This window comes from Anas acuta, chromosome 7 (genome assembly GCF_963932015.1).
Source record: "Anas acuta chromosome 7, bAnaAcu1.1, whole genome shotgun sequence".
Classification (NCBI taxonomy): Eukaryota; Metazoa; Chordata; class Aves; order Anseriformes; family Anatidae; genus Anas; species Anas acuta.
In genome coordinates, this window is record NC_088985.1 from 8,201,461 (window position 1) to 8,222,157 (window position 20,697).

General features: G+C 38.6%; 1 protein-coding gene across 12 annotated transcripts in view; it reads left to right on the forward strand.

Annotated features, from left to right (window-relative positions):
* The window catches only part of FAM13C (family with sequence similarity 13 member C), a 132,078-nt gene that overhangs the window by 18,457 nt on the left and 92,924 nt on the right, over window positions 1-20,697 (forward strand). For all 12 annotated transcript variants that reach the window (XM_068688749.1, XM_068688750.1, XM_068688752.1 and 9 more), the window contains one exon: window positions 3,817-3,952. In XM_068688749.1, the coding sequence (XP_068544850.1) occupies window positions 3,817-3,952 (136 nt within the window). The remainder of the gene's footprint in view (window positions 1-3,816; window positions 3,953-20,697) is intronic.

Consider the following 20,697-nt stretch of genomic DNA (forward strand, 5'->3'; position numbering starts at 1 on the left):
AGACCACACAGCTACCATAAATAAAAGTTAAAATTACCTTATGAACATTCACTCCAGCTTTATGTAATCATTCTGAGCTCACCATCTCTGGGAGAGAAAAAAAACAGTAAGTCTGAAACTCATTTTTTGTAAAGTGTGTAAGTAGTGCTGTCCGTGGAGAGTGACTTTCTGGAATTATGAATAATCACCTTTCTAATAAATGGGTGGAGAGGAGAACCTTGCAACTGTCATTTTCATTTGATGAGATTGTTGTACCCCTTGCTTCTGAGTGACCCAAGGCCTCCAAGACTCAGAACAAACCAGTTGTATTTTCCTTTATAAGAGAAAAATTAAAGTCTGATGTTGAGGACAACTCTGGTTCTAATCTGCAGAAATGTATACCCTGTGCCACTGTTGGAAGTAACCTATTACTTCTTGGATGTACTATTAACTACAGTTATGGTGCTAACTCACTGCAGGTGTTAACTGTTCTGCATGCGTTCTGGTACTTGCCTTTTTTTATGCAGTTACTTCCTCCTGCCTTTGCTTTGGGTTGTTTATAAACCTTTCCACTTAAAATTTTCATCTATTTATATTCAAGTGTAAATTCTCTCTGCGATTATCACCTGTCTCAATCTTTTGACGCTTTATTTGTGGAGACCTGTCATGTTCATAGTTTCACTGAAGTAACTGAGCTTGAATATAAAGTAGTTGGAATATGGAACACATGGACCTTGGGGACACAAAATTAGAATATAAAACTCACTGCTGATTGCACCTTACTAACCTAAACTGCCTGTGCTTCACAGTTAGCAAATACACTAATTGTAAATAGCAAATAGAAGCCTTAGCACAGGTATTACGTTGGAAGCCTGGTTACAGCATCACAGAAAACCTCCTATTGCCGTGAATTTTAAATGCTAAGAAAAATAGTATCACTGTCTAAAAACTAAGTTTTAAATATGTCCCTTCTATATTTTTAATCTGTTACAACGCCCTTAACTTACTGCTTCTTGTTTTGAATATTTGACTGAAATCACCTTCATACAGGAATTATTCTGTTATAGTAGTAGTAATATATATGCTTCCTGTCCCTGTTCAGAGTGATGGGACCCAAAACATGATGAAGAAAAGATGGTATGTTTCAGAAAAAATGTAACTTAGTAAAACTCTTTATTTTTATCTCAGTCTCCTTTGCAAACCACCTCCTTCTGGTTTCTTCTACTGACTTTTCTCCTTTGTGCTGTTTTTCACCCGTGAGACTGTCTTCACCACTATGAGCTTGTTCCACCAGCATCTTTCAGATTGCTTTGCTCTTAGATTTGGAACCTGGCATCTGTTTCTTATCTTCTAACACTTCAGTCTTACTATCTGCATTATGGAGCTTTCACATCCTAACTTCCTTGTAGGTGAAGGAACCACAAACATAGCTCGTAGGTGAAGTGTCAGGCTGGCTGCTCCCTAGACTTCCTGTGCTAAGATCTACTCTTCTGTCACCTACTGGTGAATTCTTTCTGCTCATCCTCTGAATTATTTATTTCTGTTGCCATGCCTCCTCCTGCTTGTGAGCTGTATCATGTCCTGCAAGTCTCTCTAAGTGCTGAGGAGAAAGCGTTGCTTTTATTAGAGATCTGACCAATGTTGCTTAGATTTCTACAGGTACAATTTTATTTATACCTTCTCTTGGTAAAGAGATTTCTGCTGTTAACCTCAGTAAGCAATTCTTGAGTGTGCACATAAGGATGCTAGCCAGGTATCTGTTTACATCTACTCACTTTTGATTCATTCTTCCTGTTAATTTACAGAAAGTCTAATACACAAGCCTCTGCCAGCAAGGAACTTTTGCAGATCTGAATGCAACCAAGGCAAAGCACTGTACGGCTTTTCTAGCTTGCACTTTGTGGCAAAGCAACTTTGAAAGATTTAGGCGCTCTCAAGGAAACCATAGTTGATTCCTGATCGTCAAGATTCAGTTGTTTCTTATTTGTTAGTGCTCTCCTGTATTTGATTTGTACTACAATTGATTACAGGGTTTTTATGGTGAAATGCAGAATATACTTCAGTAGCTATGCTTTTCCTAGGAATGTATTCCTGGATTCAGCATTGTGTGAACACTGCTCCCCTATTGTCAGCCTAATTACAGGATTTCTGCTAGAAGCAGAAGTATCTGAAGAGGCAGGAAATGTTTGTTTTACAGAATTAATTGAAGCTTGGTGAGGAAGGTGGCTTCAGAGGAAACTAGAAATGTACTTTCTATATTTGGAATACCCATATGTTGCCACCCGTGAGTATTTGCAGATGAACAGATATTGATATTTGGAGTCAGCTGTAGGGTCACATCCTAGAGTACAGCTTTGTTTTGTGTTAAGCTGACTTGAGAACTGAGCAGCCAAAACATAGGCTGCTACTAAGGGAAAGTGAGCCCCGGTAAATACAGAGAGAGCTGTTTATCTTCAGGAACAACTTGCGGAGAGTGCCTTGCTAGCAGGGAGTTAGCAGTTGGTAGGGATGAATTAGAGAACAAATCTTTAAGTTAAAGAAGATTTAAAAAAAAAAAAAGAAAAAATTACTTGTATGGCTTATGAGTTGAGGGTGTTAATGCCGGAAAGGCTGTTGCTCAGTTAACCAGGTGTAAAAGCCATGCTTGATTTTATTTATTTATTTACTTATGAGAAATTGAGTCTGTCCTGAGAAGAGAAGGAATCCAAGATGGAGAATTGTTACTCAGTCCTGAAAAAGAATTGATGACACAGCAGTTTATCCTGTAAATCTAGGTCATACCTGTCTATAACTCTTCTTAAACCATTCTTTTTTAAAAGGAGCCCAAACTTGAGTTCTCACAGAAACAAATGTAGACTTACAAAATGAGAATGTGAATGAAAGCACTTGAACTGGACCCAGTGCATATATTTGTACTTTAAAATTGCAAATGAAGAATGAACATACTGATTTAGCAAACAGAAGACTGGTGCGTGTATATGTCTCCTCTTTAGTCTCCAGAGTTCATTAACTGTTTAATTTTTAATATTGTGTTGGGTGGACCTGAGTTGATGCAGCATTTCTGGGGAAGCTGGAATAGGTGACAAAATTCATATGCAAATGTCCTCCAAGCCTCCAGATGGTTCACAGGGGGAATACGCAGTCCCTTCACAGAATGAGATGAATCTCTTTATTTTGATTAAATGATTCTAATTTAGTCTACTTGTACGGATAGTACAAATCAAGCTACTACTTGTTAAAAAAGGAAAAAAAATCTGCTAAGGGAAGCATGGAAGTTCCACTGCATGTGACCTGAAGTCTGTGAAATTACAAATTATTACACTGTAACAGTTTCTTATCTATGTTTATTTCAAGGCAGTTCTGGTAATAAGATATTGTTCCAGTCTTCAAAGTTCACCCTCAGAAGCTAAGCTGGAACAGCAAAACAACTCTTCCAGTCCCTGTGCTGCTGAGTGGTGGAGTGGTGGCAGGTTGGCAGGCTTCTGTTTTTTTTTTTTTTTTTTTTTTTTTTTTGTCTTCATCTTTGCTTTTGTGAACTTCATGGCAGACTGCCAGGTTCTAGCTATTTTGTTGCACTGCTTCAAAGATTCAATGGGATGTGAACCAGTGTAGCAGTTTGCGGTTCTGTCACTGTGGGGTTCCCAATGTTGTGACCCCCACCAAGTGGAGATGATTTTTGTCTCAACAATTGCTGGTTGGAAATGAGCCCGGAACACTGTTTAATCCAGTTGCCTGGCTGGCTGCATTGGTGAATTATCTCGGGCACAAGGGGGGTACTTGCATCGCTAGCCCCTGGTATGAGAGCTCCAAAACTGAATCCATTTGTTCTTCCCTTAGGATCCCTGTCAGTCCCTTGGCTTGTGAAGAACAAAGGCTTTACAACGGCCTCCTGCTGTATTTGCTTCAACACCATGAGAAGCTTTTTGTTGATCTGAACCCTGGTTTCTCACCAAGTCAAGCAGATGATCTTCAGGTAAGAAAGTTACATTAATTCATTCAGCAAGGAATCCAAAGTGCTTCATTAGGTTGTAACCTACAAATGGAAATATATTTGCTTATGCATAGTGTGAGTACTGACTGACTATACCTCGTTGCCAGCAGCCTAAATATTCATTGTATGCCCAAGCTAGAGGGGAAGCATAAGTCTTTAAATTTGAGATTATGGAAGAAAGAAAAAAAAAAAAAGGCAAATGTAAAAGTAAAAGGTCAAGAAAAAAATACTAACTTTTTCCACTTTAGATATTTTAATGTGGAACTTTGTTAGACCAAAGCTACTGATTGTTTTCTCAAGTGAAACACTTCTTACTGCACTACTGTATGTAGACGATGCAGAAGAGCAAAATCAGAAGGGTGAACCCCCTCTCATCTTTTTCTGAAAATGCTGAGTATGTTTCACCTTTTTCTTGGGTATGTTCTTTTCTAAAACAATGTTAGTACTTTTCTTTGTTTGTTTTATTTGTCAAAAAATCTCCTAGTGGAAGAAGCATGATAGACTACCGCTGCTTTAGGGAGAGGGTCAATGTAAGTCTTGTTTTCAGGATGTGATGTATCATTGCTGCTTAACTGCTTAACTTGAAATTGATTTTTAGAAAAGGACTTGAGGGGAACGTAGTAACAAGACCTGCAGTCTAATACTTTACAATGAAGTTATACTACACATCCTTGCAGTTGAGATTGATGGAAGTGTGCCAGATCAGGTGAAGGATTATGAAAAAGACTTGCATTGCATGTAATTATAGCTCATGCTGCTCAAGTATCTTCAAGTTTCTTCAAGTATCTCTGTTTAAAAAAAAAAAAAAAAAAAAAAGGGAAACTTATAAAGTCAAATAGTGTATTTAGAGCATATTATATATCCCAAAGCAGAATAATGGGACTGTTGTGCTCCTTGGGACCTCTCTTTAAAAAGTTTTTCTTAAAATCCTGTTCAGATGTAGATACAGAGAACAGAAGACACTGATGTAAGGATGTTTATGAAATATTCATCCTGTGATATAGGACATGGTCCCAGATCTAAAACTGGGGTCGTTTGACACAGAGACTATGTTGGAGCCCACACCTCTACTTTTTCTCACATGTCTTAGGCCACTACCATCTTTGGGGATTCCTGCAAATGAGTATGCAAGACCAAAATGTTAGGAATCCAATTATATAATGTTTCTGTTCACAAAACTAGGCTGATTAAAAAGCATCAGCAACTAAAGGAGATTGGAAAGGTATTAGAAAAGCCCAAAGTCAGGCCTTCTGGCTTTCTATTGCAATACTTTTGTTTTAAAAGCAATTTCGTTCCCTCTAATTCTGCAAAAATGTCACAGTCTGTTTGAGATTGTGGTGATGTGGGAAAGAATTCTGCTGGAAAAATCCTTTCAAGTTCTTTAATAAAACCCCAGACAAGGCATAGCCATGAGGCACTCTCCTACTCTGAGGTAAGCTTATGAAAGAAATCCCATCTATGGTGAGAAGGGAATTCGGTATTCTGTGGTTGATCTTGTTTTTGTAATTTCTGGCAGGAAATCCAGCACATTGGATAGGTACTCTTCATCTTTCATAATGTAACAATTGCTGAAAGTCCACTAAATGAGAAACATCAAAGTTAGGCTTACAAACTAAACATATTCAACGTGCATGAACTAGTTCCAGCAAAGCAAGCAGAAAGTGAAATGGCAAGCCTGGCTCAGATCCCTTGTTGCTTCCTGGAAATTAAACTTGCTTTTATTGGCTGTTTCTCATGAAATAACTTGAAGCAGTAACGCTGATACTTGCATTTGGACTACTTAATTCAGGAGGTTTTTTCGTTGTTGGGGTGCTTTTTTTCATTATTTTTTTTTTTTCACTTCAATTTTATATGCCACCATAATTAATTGAGCTTGAACAAATAAAAGTCATACTGATCTGGCAAGCATGCTGACATAAGCTTAATAGGCAGCTGTGTAGTTTGTAGCCTGAGATGAACACGACCGATTGTTCCTGATCATAGCTCTTAGGATACCTAGAAGTGCCAGGAGTCATCCCACCTACTCTACCTCTGTAGGCTGATTCAGGCTGGCTGCTTGGGGAGAAGAATTTGCAGATTTTAGAAAGTTGCCTGTCTAATAGATCAGAACTAGTATCCCAGGCTGGCTAGGAGACTGTTCATACCCACCTATTCAATCTAAAGACAGTTGTTTAAAAGATGCTTACAAGCTACTGTGTGGCTTTAGTTTGTCCTTTTTCCTGACCGTTGCTGTAATGACAATGTAAGGCTTTAAAATCCTGCCGGTGGTGGTGTTTGTGTGGTGTGTGGTTTTAGTTGTTTTTTAAATCCTAATAGCCATTAGCATTTAAAGCTGTTCTGTAGTCTTCTGTCCTAGCTCACAGACTGTACTGGTACTGAGCTGATTTCCCTGTTTGGTTTAAATCACTTTTTAAAAAGAGGTTAGACACTGTAATGTTTTTTTTGACCTGGGGTCTCTCTAGACAACTCTGTTTAACCTGAAGCATATTGCTAGCTGTGTTGGAGGTGTACAAGATTACACTATAGAAGTTAAGCTAATTAAATTATGATCCAAACCTTTTTAATAGCAATTTGTCATGCTGTTTGCCCTCATCATTTCTGAATCTTATGTTCTGGTTTAAAAAATGGTTACAGAACTCTTCACATCTAGTCTTGGAGTATTTTTTTCGTATCTCCTTTCTGTACAGAATGCTTCTTGAATTAAGTACTCTGCCTTTGCTTTACAAACAGAGAAGCGTGACTTTTGGTGTGTGTGCAAGCCACTGCATCCCGTCAAACCATAGGATTAATTGGGGGAAAAAAGCCTACACCTTGAGGAAATAACTCTCATTTCTTGTTTTCTCTTCTTTGTCCTTTATGTGTGCTTCACCTTATGTTGGCAAGGCTGCAGGGACTCTTAATTGGTTTCCATGTAGCTTCTGCCTGCAATAATGGAACCCCCTTGTAAAGGGATTGCAGAGGTTCAGGTGGCTGGGGAAGGGGAACAGGGCACTCTCCTAGACCTGCAGAAAGACCGCAGACACATCAGAGTGGATTTCTGAAACTATGCAGTGTGGTTAGGAGTTGGTTGGGATCACTGGAGCTAAATATTTTATGGAGGCTATCTATTTGAATTGTTTTTTTGTTGTGTTTTGTTTTTTTTGGGAAGTGTTTTGTGGTCTAGGGAGTTTTGTCAGTATTGGACTTTTAGCCTTTTTTTCAAAGAGGGAGGAGATGTTTCAGCATTAACCCATTTTTAAAACCCATCTTTAAAAAAATAAAAATAATAATAAAAAGAACTGGTGCCTCACTTTCATCTGAAGTTGCCATAAAAGATTGTCGTTACCCTGATAAACTGCCCTCAATTTCAAGGACAGCTAATAACTCAACTGATGTTTTCCTTTGATAATCCCATAACAGTGCTTTTGAAATCAGTTGAAACCTTTCAAAAACAGAACAAACATGATCTTATGATACAGTAAACTCAAATTTCTAGGTTAGACTAAAGTGTCTTGTTGATGAAATTCTTCTTGTGTAGAGGAACATAGTTCCAATTTCTATTTGTGGCTTTTAGCACTTTTCCCTTACTCTAAATTGGTAGAGATTTCAATTTTTTTCTTTCACTTAAGTTCTTTCCTTAGTAAAGGTAACTTCCAGTTGCACTTAGGTGTGAACATAGTGAGTCCTGTGTGTGCCACCTGAATTTTCATGAGATTTGTCAATACTTCTGTAGGGATTGCTGTTACATTATAGAGAGATTTCTTTATACTGCTTCCCATCCCACAGAAAAAGTGTTTCCCTACCTTTGTAAATTTAGCAAAAGTATGGACTTGTTAAACATTAAGTTCTAATTTTGTATTTGGGAACTGTGGATAAAAAAATACCTTGGGGATCAGAGCAGGACCTGGATCTCCACAAAAACTGTGGGCCGTAGATTGTCAGGATGTATTTTTTTTCTTCTGGATAAACTGGGAAGCATATATTACTGACTACAGGCATAAGGGTTTGATAAAGAGCACTGTACTAGGCAACTGTGACTTAAAACAGCCCAAGTGGATGTGGCTGGAGTATTCATTACTCATTCCAGGTCTTCAGTGCCAGAGCCTTTCTGTCTATAGGTGAGGGGAATAGGGCATGGAGAGAGTGAGGAGCTATTTCTGAGCAGTGCCTGTGATCTGCAGCAGACCTGCTGTATAGTGGACATCTGAAACTCTGAAACAACAAGAGTGCCTGGTCTCCAGTTTTAGCCTGCAGGATGTGGAAGTAATGTCATTCATATATTTAATGTTTGCTCCAGCATTTCTGAGGCGTTCTCCTGACCTGCTGCGTGTGTGCTGTGGGATTTTGCTGTCATGCTTGTAACCCTTTCTGTGACTTAATTCATTTTGCTGGTCGCCTCCCTCCTACCCACATTATCTACATTGTTGTTTTTTTTTTTACTTTTCACTTCTCTTCTGGCTGGTAAAGTTGCACCAGGAGAGAATGTCAGCAGGTGAAGGTGTGTTATGTGGGCCATGAAGCATGCTGTCAGCGGTGCTTTACTGTAACAAGCAGTTGGGACATGTAAGAAGGAAGCTGGCCAAACTGATGGCCTGTGCTTCTTTAGTGCAATCAACAACACAATAATAGAGCTCCAGTGTTCACATTGGCTGATAACACCGGTCACTGCCTGTCATTCAGTAATGGCAGGAAGTGTGTGAGAGAAGTTTTCTAAAATTGACACATGCCTTTCCTGACTTGGAAAAACATTTTGAAGGTGTTCTGCTGTGCAGAAACAAACTAAGCAGTAGTAAAGACTCACCTTTGTTACCTCTTAGTCTGTGAAGGCCTACTTTAAGTTTTGTTGTGAACAGAGCATTTTAAAAACCCCTACCATAGTCAAACTCATAGAATTCATGTTGATTACAGATTAAGGAGTCTTAGTGCAATTCCTACCTGATGTGTTCAGAGTGGCAGCTGGTTGCTGTGCTTACTAAGGTGTCAGCCACACTACAAGGAAGAGGATTATAATTAATCAGATAGCTTATACATTAGGATAACATGCATTTCCACTTTCAGAGGATGCGTGTGGTCTTCCTCTGATGTTTTAAAATTTACCACACTACCTTAACTGAAGACTTGCGGCTCAGATTTTCAAGCATCTCATGTTTGCAGCAGCATTTTCTTCCACTTGGTGTCAGCATTGTTCTCCTTCACTACGTAGCTGTATTTACTTTGAACATAATTTTTTCATATGTTCTGAGTATCTTAAAATTAGGTATTGCATTTCTACTTTTGTAACATATCAGCACATCAGCCTGTTCCTTCCTCAGATAATTGCCGATATCAGAGAGGCATGAAGGAAGGGTATGAACTCACCTCCAAACCACTGTGAAATACAATCATTTTTTGTTTTATGTTCATGTCACCTTCCTTAACTCAGGAAGACTACCAATAAACTCTGTTACACTTTTTGTATTCCTTTTCTTTGGTGTACATAAGCAATACAATTTGTTCCAGATACGCTGATGATGAGGGCATTTGGAAAAATAGCAGAAGTGAAGTCTTTGATGGGAAACTCATCCCTTGGGAAATTAAAAGTATTTTACTGAAAGTTCTGTGATATCTAAACATCAAAACATTTCAGGCTTTTTTTTTTTTCCCTGTTCTTATAGCCCCTGTACTTTGTAAAGCCACTGAGGGTTTAAGTTTAGGGATGGGAATGGGAAATATTATCAGAACCACAGACAGGAACTGCAAAATAAAGCAAAAACCTTTTTTTTTTTTAAAAAAAGTCCACTGTTAAAAGAAAATACCATTTTTTATTCAACTGTAGTCTTCAGAGAGACCTGGGCTCTCTCCAATTCAGGGCTGCCTAACAGTGAATTTAACAGACATGCTCTGAACGCAGGCCCTGCTCCCCCTGCCCCCAGTTCTTAGACCACTTTTTTCCCCTTTAATGAGTTTAAATACCTACCTAGCAAAGATGCAAACATGCCAAAGTACTTAACTTCACTGGCCAGAAGAATATGCCAGCATTTATCGCAGTTGCGTGAAGAAAGGCTTGGCTGAATCTTGAAAGCATATTAGCACATTATAGCCTACTGCAGTTTCATTCTCTCCCAGCTTATTTGGGTTTTTGCTATAGAGCAGTCTCAGTGGTATTTAATTTCTTTGCTTCAAGTAAAAAAAAGGAAATGTGTGTTCATGAGTCAGCATTGCTGTTAAATAGTTTCCAGAGCTATCAAACTAAATACTGAGTACCTTTTTATTTTGATATGAGAAAGGGAAAGGATGAAATGTGCCTGTAATAAAAACACAAATCCAGCTGAGCCAAAACCATGAAAAACATGATGAAATGTATGGCAAAGATGCATGTTACTCCTGTTTCCTGGGGGCCAGGGTTAGAAAAGTTTAGTTTGAATTGTCCTGATTTACTGACATCTTCATTTTCTTAAATAAAGAGATCTGTGGGAAAAAAAAGAGGGAGGAGAAAGCAGAAAATGCCTTTAAGAATAATACGGAAAAATCAACGTGATACTTCAGAAACTTATAGTAAGAATAAACAAACACAACACCTCCTCATATGCTTTTTTCTAGATGCATTCCTACTCATTTCAAAGGCCATTTTTAATTTAAACAAACATTATGGCAGTTCGGCTTTGTGCACATGGGTTGGCTTGCACTGCTGGTAATTTAGATGCTTGAAGCTGAGGTTCTGTCAACAACCTTAATCCTGACCTTTGAATTTTCACTGACCATACTCTCAAATTAGATGTAGCCCTGTTCCCAGAGGACCACAGATGAGCATGCATGGATTTGTGCCAATAAGGAAATAATAATGTAGGCCTTCAGCTCTTGTGCCAAGTGACCCAACCATTCCTGGGGATGATTGTGTTAAAGGATGCTGATCAGGACTAAATATTTCTGTAAGCTGTTAGGCAGACAAGGAAATACTTGATGAGGGGCTGCTGCTGTATGACACAGTATTGCTTCTAGTATGCGACTGGAGCTTTGCCTGGGCATTGTTGGTGTCACTGGGATGTGCACAAAAGCAGCGTAGGACCTAAGGTGGGAGATTCCTCTGCCAGCATCCACACACTGAGAGCTGGGGTCTGGGGGGAGGTGTCATTTGCCAAATCATTGCAAGGGTACAGTGCAGCAATAATAAACAGTGAGCCGAATTTGGTTATATGCAGCACACTAACTCAAAACCATACAGTACTTCTGAAAATATATTTGTCTTTTTCATATTTTCACTAGGAAAGTATAGCAAGCAATCTACCACTTAATTGCAAGGAATGATGTGTGAACAGAATATTTCCTTGACTAAATATCTGATGTGCTGCTTTACTTTTCTTCCAACTCTTCCTTTCATGTCCTTAACGTTTCTTCTAAGCAATTTCCTAGCTATTTTACTAAACATTTATATTCCATAACTCTTTCCATGCTTCAACAAAATGCTGGTTGAGGTGGGGGAAAAGGAAGATGAAACTGATAGCTAAATATTAAATGGGCTATAGGGCAGTTCAGACAAGCTGTATATACTTACTTAGCACTAAGCACAGTTCATATAAGAAGCTTAAAGCAACTTGTGAAAACTGCTGCTGACAGAACATAGACCTGGTGTGTTCTAGATAATCAGTGAGCTCTGCACACCTTTCTTCTCAATTGCCCTTGGTAATTCAGATATTACAAAAAAAAAAAAAAAAAGTCTTCCTGCAAGTTGTAGAATAAAGATGCTTCTAGCGACTTTGCAATTGCAGGCAGATTTGTCAGCTAAAAGAAAATTTCCTTCTGGATCTGCCTGGAGTGTAAGTTACTAGCAGCAGCAGCAGTGTGTTGACTTCTTCTGTAGTGTTCCTTATACCCTGTGTTATTAATGGTAGCAAAGTCACTATGCTTTCTAACCAGAGAGAGCATAAGCAGGTGAAACCTAAATCCAGATCCATGTAAACGTCAATTCTTATAAACATCGCTGTTTCTAATATATACAGCAAATGCAGGTTCAGGTGATTGTCGTTCTTTATGAAATCTGTTTCTAAAGTTTAAAGCATAAAACCGAATTCACCTCCTTCCCATTTTCCTAAAAACTCCGAGCGCTTAGGGATCTCCTAAGCCATGATTAAACAAACAAACAAAAACAAAAACCAACAGCTTTGAAAAGTTTTGCTCCAATTTCTGTTTTGAAGCCCTTTGCTGATACCTGAGATACATCTAAATTTAGATGCAGCATTTTCCTCCAGTGAAGGCTACTTACTTTAAAGAAAGAGAGAAGTTCAGACTGGGTCAAAATCAAAGAAGAAAATATCAAAACCTTTATTTGCAGAGGAAGACAGCATTATTTTTTTTTTATATTGTTATTAGGCTGCCTCTCTTGAGAAGCTTGGCACTGCCACAGACACTCTGGAAAAGGAAAAGAAACTCTTCAAAGTGCTGTATGGTAACTTCAGTTAAAGGACAGGTCAGGTCTTAAGAATACTGAGGGGAGTGATGGTTCTCTTTAGTACAACTTCTTCCCACTTAACAGATTCTACGTTATGTAACGTTCCCTTTGAAATCTTTATATAGCATGGGATTTCTTTTTTTTAAAGTTAACTTTGGAGTTGAAGGGCTGCTGTTGTCCCTGTATGGTCTTCAGTTGTGGCTTTTTAATTAGTTGAAAGGGAAAATATATCAGTAGTAGAAAATAGAAGAATAAAGTAATTCTTCAGTATCAACTCATAAATCATTTCTGTGAAGTTGAGAGTGGTGTTCTCATCTTACCCTTCTGTAGTTCTTCCACTCAGCAAAATATTAATTCTGGAAACTGCTATGTGGTCTTTAGATATACATTTTTTTCCCATTCTCTACCAACAGTTTTCTTGAAAGTGAGAAAGTATTATTTTATACTCTGAAACTCTTGCTATTACAGAGTAGCACAAACAGTTGGCTTTAGAGAGACTCTATTTTTCTTTCTTGTTCCTTGGCTAAATTAAAACAAATAGGGAGGAAATTTTCATCACTGAGCTACTTCACATCCGCTAAACTTTTGTCCCTTTGTCTAATATGATGCTAAAGCAAGAAGTCGCCTATCTAGAAATCAGGTATTGCACTGATGGAGGTGCAATAGAAAGGAATGGCAAGGTTTCTTCCATACCTTAATGCATCTCAACCTGGTAGTACAGCTCCTGTTTTGGAGGATTTTTTCTGAGAAGGGAAAATACTTGAGAAAACTCTAGCATATTTCATGCTCTTCACTGGCTGTTAGTTGCTTTGGGTAGAGATTGAAGGCCTTAGTCCAACTGTTAGAAGCCTTCAGTGGATCAGCACCTAGCTGTGCTAATGAAAAGATTATTCCTGTATCACGTCTACTCTGATTTATGTAGTTGATGTGGCAGAGATCCCTGATAAAGCTAATTTTGACTCTGGAATAATTTTGTGGAGAAGAGAGTACTATTTCTGAACACAGTGCTTTCAAAGCATTTTGTAAGATGAAGTGTTTTACTTATGGTGGAGATTTTCTCTTGACAGAAAATCCCATTTTACTGGTTTCTTATGCTCTGCACGTGTGGCAGGTGACCTCCCACCATAGCAGAAAGCACGTTTCACTGTGAGTAATGCTATGCCAGTCTCATTACTCTAGGTGGTGCTTGGATATTATCACGGGAAGCTTGGAATATCAGGTGAAGTGGCATAAACATTCTGAATTGCATAACAATGACTTCTTGAAATTTTCACAGGGTATCTGCATTTTTTCCCTCAAATAGGCAAGAATTCATCAAATTTCAACCAAAAAAGCACTACTATGTAAGCAAAAACATGAGAATTTGAAGGCATAGTTGTTGGGTATTCAAAGCGGAAATCTGTCTAGTAAAAGCTGCTAGAATTAGAGGTAGGAGCATTTTGGGGGATGAAGAAAGACAATATTGAAGAGTCTTTATCCAATATATTTCCTGGCACTTAAGAGCTTATTTGAAAAAGCATTTTGAAGAAATAGGTTCTAAGGATCCAGGCTGAGTCCCAGAAAGAACTGTCTAGTGGCACACATGACAAACCCTCAGGTAAACAGTAATGGGTAGAGATGTAGTTAAGTAATGCAAATCTATGCAGAGAAAATATTTTCATTGTATTTTTTCATAGACTGGAAAGGAAGAAGGAAAACGGTACAGCCTTTATATATTTCTGAATATTTTGTTTCCTGATCCATTAACTCCATTTGCTTTATGCCCAAGTTAATTTGGGTTGTCTCTGTTGCTCTGAATAAAAGCATAGGGAATCAGATGTGGGGTGCTGTGTTAACTCAAGCTGTGAGTCCAGAAGCAGTAGCACATCTGGAGTTTTCCCAAATGAAAATATTGTTCTCCCCATTTCACCAGTTGATTGAAAGTTGACTGTTAATTTTGGGCAGATAGTTGTTTGTATAATAAATTCTATTTGTGTGATATATTCTGTACAAAGACTGATTTTGACTCTTTAGGTCAGCCCATGAGATTTGTGTAATCTGAGACAGATATTCCATGGTAATCCTTGGAAAACATTGTGAAGTAACTGTGTATGTAATAATTTCACCAGGGGAGCAGTGCTATTTTTCTTTCATTAGTCTGATATTAACAGATTCTGTGAAGGACAACCCAATGCTGTGCAAAGGTGCCTGAGCTAGCTCTACATAACACAATTGAAAAGGGTACAGATGGATGTATGTTCTGAATATCTTAAGCGTTTTTAATTTGCTTTTAAGTTATGAAAAAAAAAATACAAAGCAACTGGCTGCAGCAGGGAAGTAGTCAGGGAATCTCTTTCACATGCTTTTTTTGTATGTAGCATGGATAGTAGTTCAAAAGGGTGACTGCATTCTCAGCTGAACCTTTGACTAAAGGCTCTTAAGTGCCAGGACAAATATTGGATAAAGTTTCTTTAGTATTGCCTTTCTTACTGAAACCAGAGTATTAAAAAAGAAGGAAAAAAAAAAAAAAAAAAAAAGAAAGGTCTGTGGTGCTTACAGAAACTCTTTATCTTTCCCTTCTGGAGACTTAAAACCCGATCTGAAGCGTAATCCATAAAACTGCATCAAGAGGATTTGTTCATAAGCGTACCATGCATTGACATCAGCAAACTCTTATTCGGGCTGTCATGTTCCATATCTTGGAGCCTCATTCTAAATCTTCTGGCAGCATTCAAGTTCGGTGCGTTACATTTTGATTGAATTAATTAGGGAAGTTTGGATGGATCCCCTGATTGTGAAGTTGTCAGAAATTTTTAAGAGGATGTTTGTAAAGGTTATTTTTACCCTAGTTAATAACAAGTAGAACATCTGACTACATTTCTGTATTGTTTAAATGTGTAATACGCTGTCCATTTGGAAGCAAAGAAAATGGTAAATGAGAGCTGTATTTATGTACTTATCTTGCCTTTAAGTTAATCTCCTGTTACTAGTCTTGAGCCTTTCACGTTGCTATAGAAACTGCCACAGCCTCCAACTGTGCTTCCGCCAAGACTTAATTGCATTCTGAGTCTCATAGACTCTCTATTAACTGCAGCACTGGCAGACACAAACACATTGCAGGAGTTGAATTAATGGTTCAATATGATGTATGCGTTTTTTTAATACTATGTTTTCATATCCTTTTTCAATTTTTCCTTTACCAGCTGCTTAAGCTCCTCTCTAACATGTAGTGATACCACAGGGATGGATTCGCTCTGTTCACTGCCACTATATTTGATGTTTTCCAGTCTTCAGTGCCATTCAAGTATCTGAAAGAGTCATTGCTAGTCTTAAGGATTTTTTTCCTTAGAGGAGTCAGATTATTAATGAGCTCTCTTAGCTTCACTGAGGTCTTTCTGAGACTTCTTCACCTCTGCATTTGTGAAACAGATATGGAAGTGCATAGCTGCTATCTGGTAAGTTTGTGCTGGGTCAGTGCTCTTGACTACGTGGTTTTTATGTGATTGGTATGCGTCAAAGATAGGTGGCTTTTCAGCAAGGCCTCTTTTTAGGTCAGAAATGTCAGTTTATCAAAGTTGAAACCGAGTATGGCTGTGCGCAAGGTTCAATAAGACTTTACTTGGAATTATTTATTATATCCTTGATGGAAATTCTCATCAAAACCAGAGAACATCTCTTGCTCAGCTACTGCAACCAAATCTCAGAGGTCTGTTTCTCCACTTGGTTCTCAGCATATTGATGATGGCCATGAAAACACACTGTTCTTACTGATGCTGTTCCACATTCAGTGGGAATGGACTAGATTGTAGCTAGTTAACATCAATTTCCATAGAAAATGGATGTAAGTTCAGAACTTTGTGATAAAAAAGCAATCCTCACTGTTCTGATGTGCAGAAAGAGGGGAGAAATGTATTACAACAGGAGGAAGAGAGAAAGTCATGTATTTCCATTTCTGTGTTAAGCTCTGTCTCAGCTCTGCTTTGCTTGTGCTTAGACGATAAGACACAGTGAATAGGACACACACTGTGCACTGTTGCTCTTATGGGATGTTTCCATACCTGTGGTAATGCTGGTCCAGAGATTTATTTCTATCCCGTTCTCATTAGAAGCATTAGAGGCAGCCCACAAACTAGTGAATGGACAAAGTCAGACTGAGGCTGGGAGCAGGGCAAAGGGAAATTTTACCAGCCTTCACTGCAAAATGTTTGTGCACATTAAGTCATGCTTTTAGATAATGAACATCTGAAGACAGCTTAAATATACCTCTTTTAACATTTAAGCTTTTCAAATATCCTTTAAAAGGTGACCCTTTACGGTAGTATTTTTCATGTGGTTCACTTTTTTTTCTTCTCTATTTTTTTTTTAATTTTGAATATGTGCTGTGTTTATTGATGGGCCTTTATTAAAAAAGTCATGTAATTAAAGAGCGTAAACCAAGGTAGCCTTTCTGGTCTCAGCCTTTCTGCCAGTATTTCTCTGTGAATTTGTGTGGAAAATTTTGTCCTTTTTGACTCTTACAACAAAGAAAACCAATTAGGAAAGGAAGAAATTGTGATAGTATTGTCAGAATTAACCTGAAAGAGCGTAGACAGTTTTGCAGTGCTCCATTTCCACTCTCTCTTTTTTTTTCCCTTGTCCTTTTTCGTTAGCTACCTATTTTTCACCTCCTGCTGCATGCGACACAGTGCACTTCCTGTCATGGATCTTAAATCTCTTCCACAAAATGTCATCTTTCCTTTTTAGCTGCTCTGAGAGTTTGCATGTTAGAGAGAACTGCATTTCCCTGCCAGCTCTGGCTCAAGTTATGTTTCCTGGATTGCCCTACAGTATGTCAATGTATATTCTGAAAAGCTGTGTGTGATAGAGACCTTCCTCAAACCTTCTGAAAACACCTACTTTGGGATGGAATTCATTGGGATTTGAGTATAAAATAAGCATTATTTGTTGGCTCCTGTCATTCTTGAGAAGCCAGATAGTTGCCACGTCTCCAAGTTGTCTGTCTGCTCGAGCTATTTTCCAGTCAGTGACAGCACCTCATTTACATAAAGCACTGCTTGCAGTGTTTTTGTGGGTATTCAGAATGAAGGCCTTGCCTATGAGCTGAACAGCTGGATGTGTGTGTGCGTGGAGGGCTTTACATTGGTTAAATACAGTTGTTAGCAGTATTGGTAAAGAGAAAAGCCTCATTACAAATCTGTGATGTGCCAGGTTGTTCTACTGTACTGTAGAATGTATTGCAAAAGCCTTTTTCACAAGCCATCATTTCTTATGATTTCTGTAGAAAGGGTGGTGTGAAACTTGACCATAAAAAGGATTTCGGGTAAGCAGGGGAGCTGGTGGAATGGTGCACGCATGTCTCAGGCAACTATCCCCATTGAAATAAGGAGACGTGCAGAGAATGGACAGGACGGGTAGGGACGGTCCATTTAGCAGGTATGCTCTTGGGTTATGTATCATTTTTTTTGTTTTGGTGACCTGAATACAACCATCTTCTAGTACCCACAGGGCAAGATGGAAGGTAACACTGCTAAAATGTGTGTGTAGAGTGTAGGCTCTATAGGGCTGAACTTTAAAAAATCTTGAAATAGAGACTTAGAATTTACTTTTAATGTGATTTCCATCTCTTTATCCTCTCTCTTGTGTCCCCAAAATCAATCCCCAGTGAAATTTCTATTTTCTGTCTTAACCCTACCTACCCCAGTGGCCACTTAGCAGAAGAGTTTCACTTGTGTCATGTAAACTGGTCATTTTGTATGTCCTTGTACGGCATGCCACGGAAATGAGCATGAACTCTATTAATATCTGTTCTTACGTAAACGGAATCCATTTTATTCAGTTCTTCAGCTAACGAAGCACTGTGGGAACGGGACAGTCAGAAGCTTGGGAATTACTCTACAAGGAAGAATCTCAGTGTTTCTTGGCAAAAGCTGCTTTATGCTCTAGGCTTCCTTGGTAAGAGCCAACAGTAACAAGGTCTTACTCTGGACAGAAGTTTAAATAAATAGACACTGAATATTTATGCTTGTCTTTGAAAACTGACACACAGAAATCCCAAAGTTGATTTCAAAGAAGGCTTAGTTTTTGTCTAATTACAGCCAGATACTCAATTTGGAGGTAGGGGAGTGTTAGTCTAATAAAAGAAAAGAGGCGTCCCAAATAGGAACTTAGTCCCCCTTTTCCTTATTTATTTCCAAATGCTGGCAGGATGGGAATATTTTTTTCCTCAATTCTTTGTCAATTTCCTTAAAGTAAGAATAAAAACCTAAGAGGCATAAGGTGGTAACTGGCTTTCTAGCAGCAGTTGCTATTAAATTTGTGTTAAAGTTGCAAAAGGAGCAGCTGAACTGTCATAAATGGTCATACAAAGACTACCTCATTTGGGGATTGTTGGCAAAGGCTGTAGTGGAGGCATTAGATGGCATTAGGTTTATGCTGTCATAACTTCTACAACGTCCTTTACAATTTTTCTTGCACTCTTACATTGCATGAGGAATAAATGAGACCTCGTGGCTAAAAGGTCAGTGTCTCCAACCTTGTTTCACATGCAGGTGACCCTATACCCCCATGCACCCATCTGTCTAGTACTGCCCTGGTGTGCACTGATGGAGGAAAAGAGGGAAGCTCTCTTCCCGAATAGCTTCTTAGCTGGACCGAACACTGACAGCTCTGTGAATATGGTATTAGCACGATAGCTTCTGTCTGTTAAGCCAGAAGGTATGTGCCACTTGATACTGTTGCTTGACTCAGGAGATACTACGTGCAGAGGCCTTTTGGTTTCTCTAAGACTGGATCTGGCAGAATATTATTTCAGTATAAAGATTTCATCAGAAATATAAGAAAAAGATGAATGATCCTGTTTATTCTTGGCTTGTTGGCTTTTGTTTTTTGTTATTCCATGGACCATAAGATAACAGTTAAGAAAAATTTCAGAACACAATCTTGCATTCTATATACTGTTGCAGATATGGCAAGAACTAATACGAGAGAGGGCCGGACTTTTTGTGTTAAATCTTTCTGCTTCATGCGTTATTCTTCTCCCTTCATGAAATCCTACCTTCAGCCCTCCCAGTCCTTCTGTTTTAATAAAAAGCTGAACTATGAATTTAAAACTTACAGGAAAAATGTGACTCGATGTATCTTTGCATCCCAAATGAAGCAGGAGCCTGTTTCTCTTGGCCTATGTTTTCTAATTGCCAGTTCACAATATGTTGTTACGTTATCAGTAGAAATGTCAACAGGAAGCCAAGGAATCACTAGTTAATGCACTGAGCGGCACAATTAGTCTTCAAATAAATCAGGATAGCTACTCAGTCTTTTATATTCAGCATGCATTGCAACAGTTGATGTGCAACAAAATCATCTGCTAAGACCTGCATAAAAATACAGCAATAAAAGAGATATCAATCTTCATAAATGCAGACCAAAACGGAAGGAAATTAGGACCATATGGGGAGCACCAGTGACAAAAATGAGCCATTTATTCCCAAGTCCGAAGATAAATTTATGACTCTCTGTATGAACTGGTTTTCCTGGATGCAAGCATAATGAAATAGAACCTGTATTTTAAGTGCTCAGTATTGCACCTGGCCACCTGAAAGACATTTCTGAGGTTCTGGAAAAAGCCTGTAGGAATCTGAAAAAGGGCAAAAAATGCACGCAGAGAATCTCAATAACAAAACAATTAAAAAGCAATACATTTAAAAATAATTGAGAAAGTAGTTAGACAAAGAAATTGTCCCAATGCCCATTTCCTGGGAGTGTGCACTGTGCAAGGAAATAGAAGGTCCTTATTCTAAGCACACCTGTGGTAAAATCCCTAATTATAATCATTCAGATCAAAGTTAATTAAAAGCACATCTTTAATATAGCAGTATGCTTTTCCCTACATACCTTCATCTGGGACCAACTCTCTTCTGCCCTCTCTGTTATTTAACTTAAATAGAAACAAGTAGCTGCAAATGTACTTCCCATTTTCTTTTATCTGCTGAACAGTACTGTGTGTTCTAAGAGCACACACACGTGTGTGTGAGAGAGAGAGAACAAAATAGTGTCTCACTCTCTAATGCTGTAGAAAGTTAAAAGGGTGACTGAAAATGCATATGCTTCTTGGGAACTGCCTTTCGTATTGCTCTCTTTGGTTCCCACTGTCCACCACCAAACAGGTCAGCTCTTCTGGGAAGTGTCAACATCCCTGTTGATTGTTAGTCTCCTAAAATGACTTTCTCTGTAAAGTGCTGGTCTGGCATTCCACTCACAAACAGGTACCAGGTTCCCCAAACTATGTGGAATGTGATCTGATTTACCCAGGACATAACTTAAGGAACTAGGATAGGGGAGGAAGGCG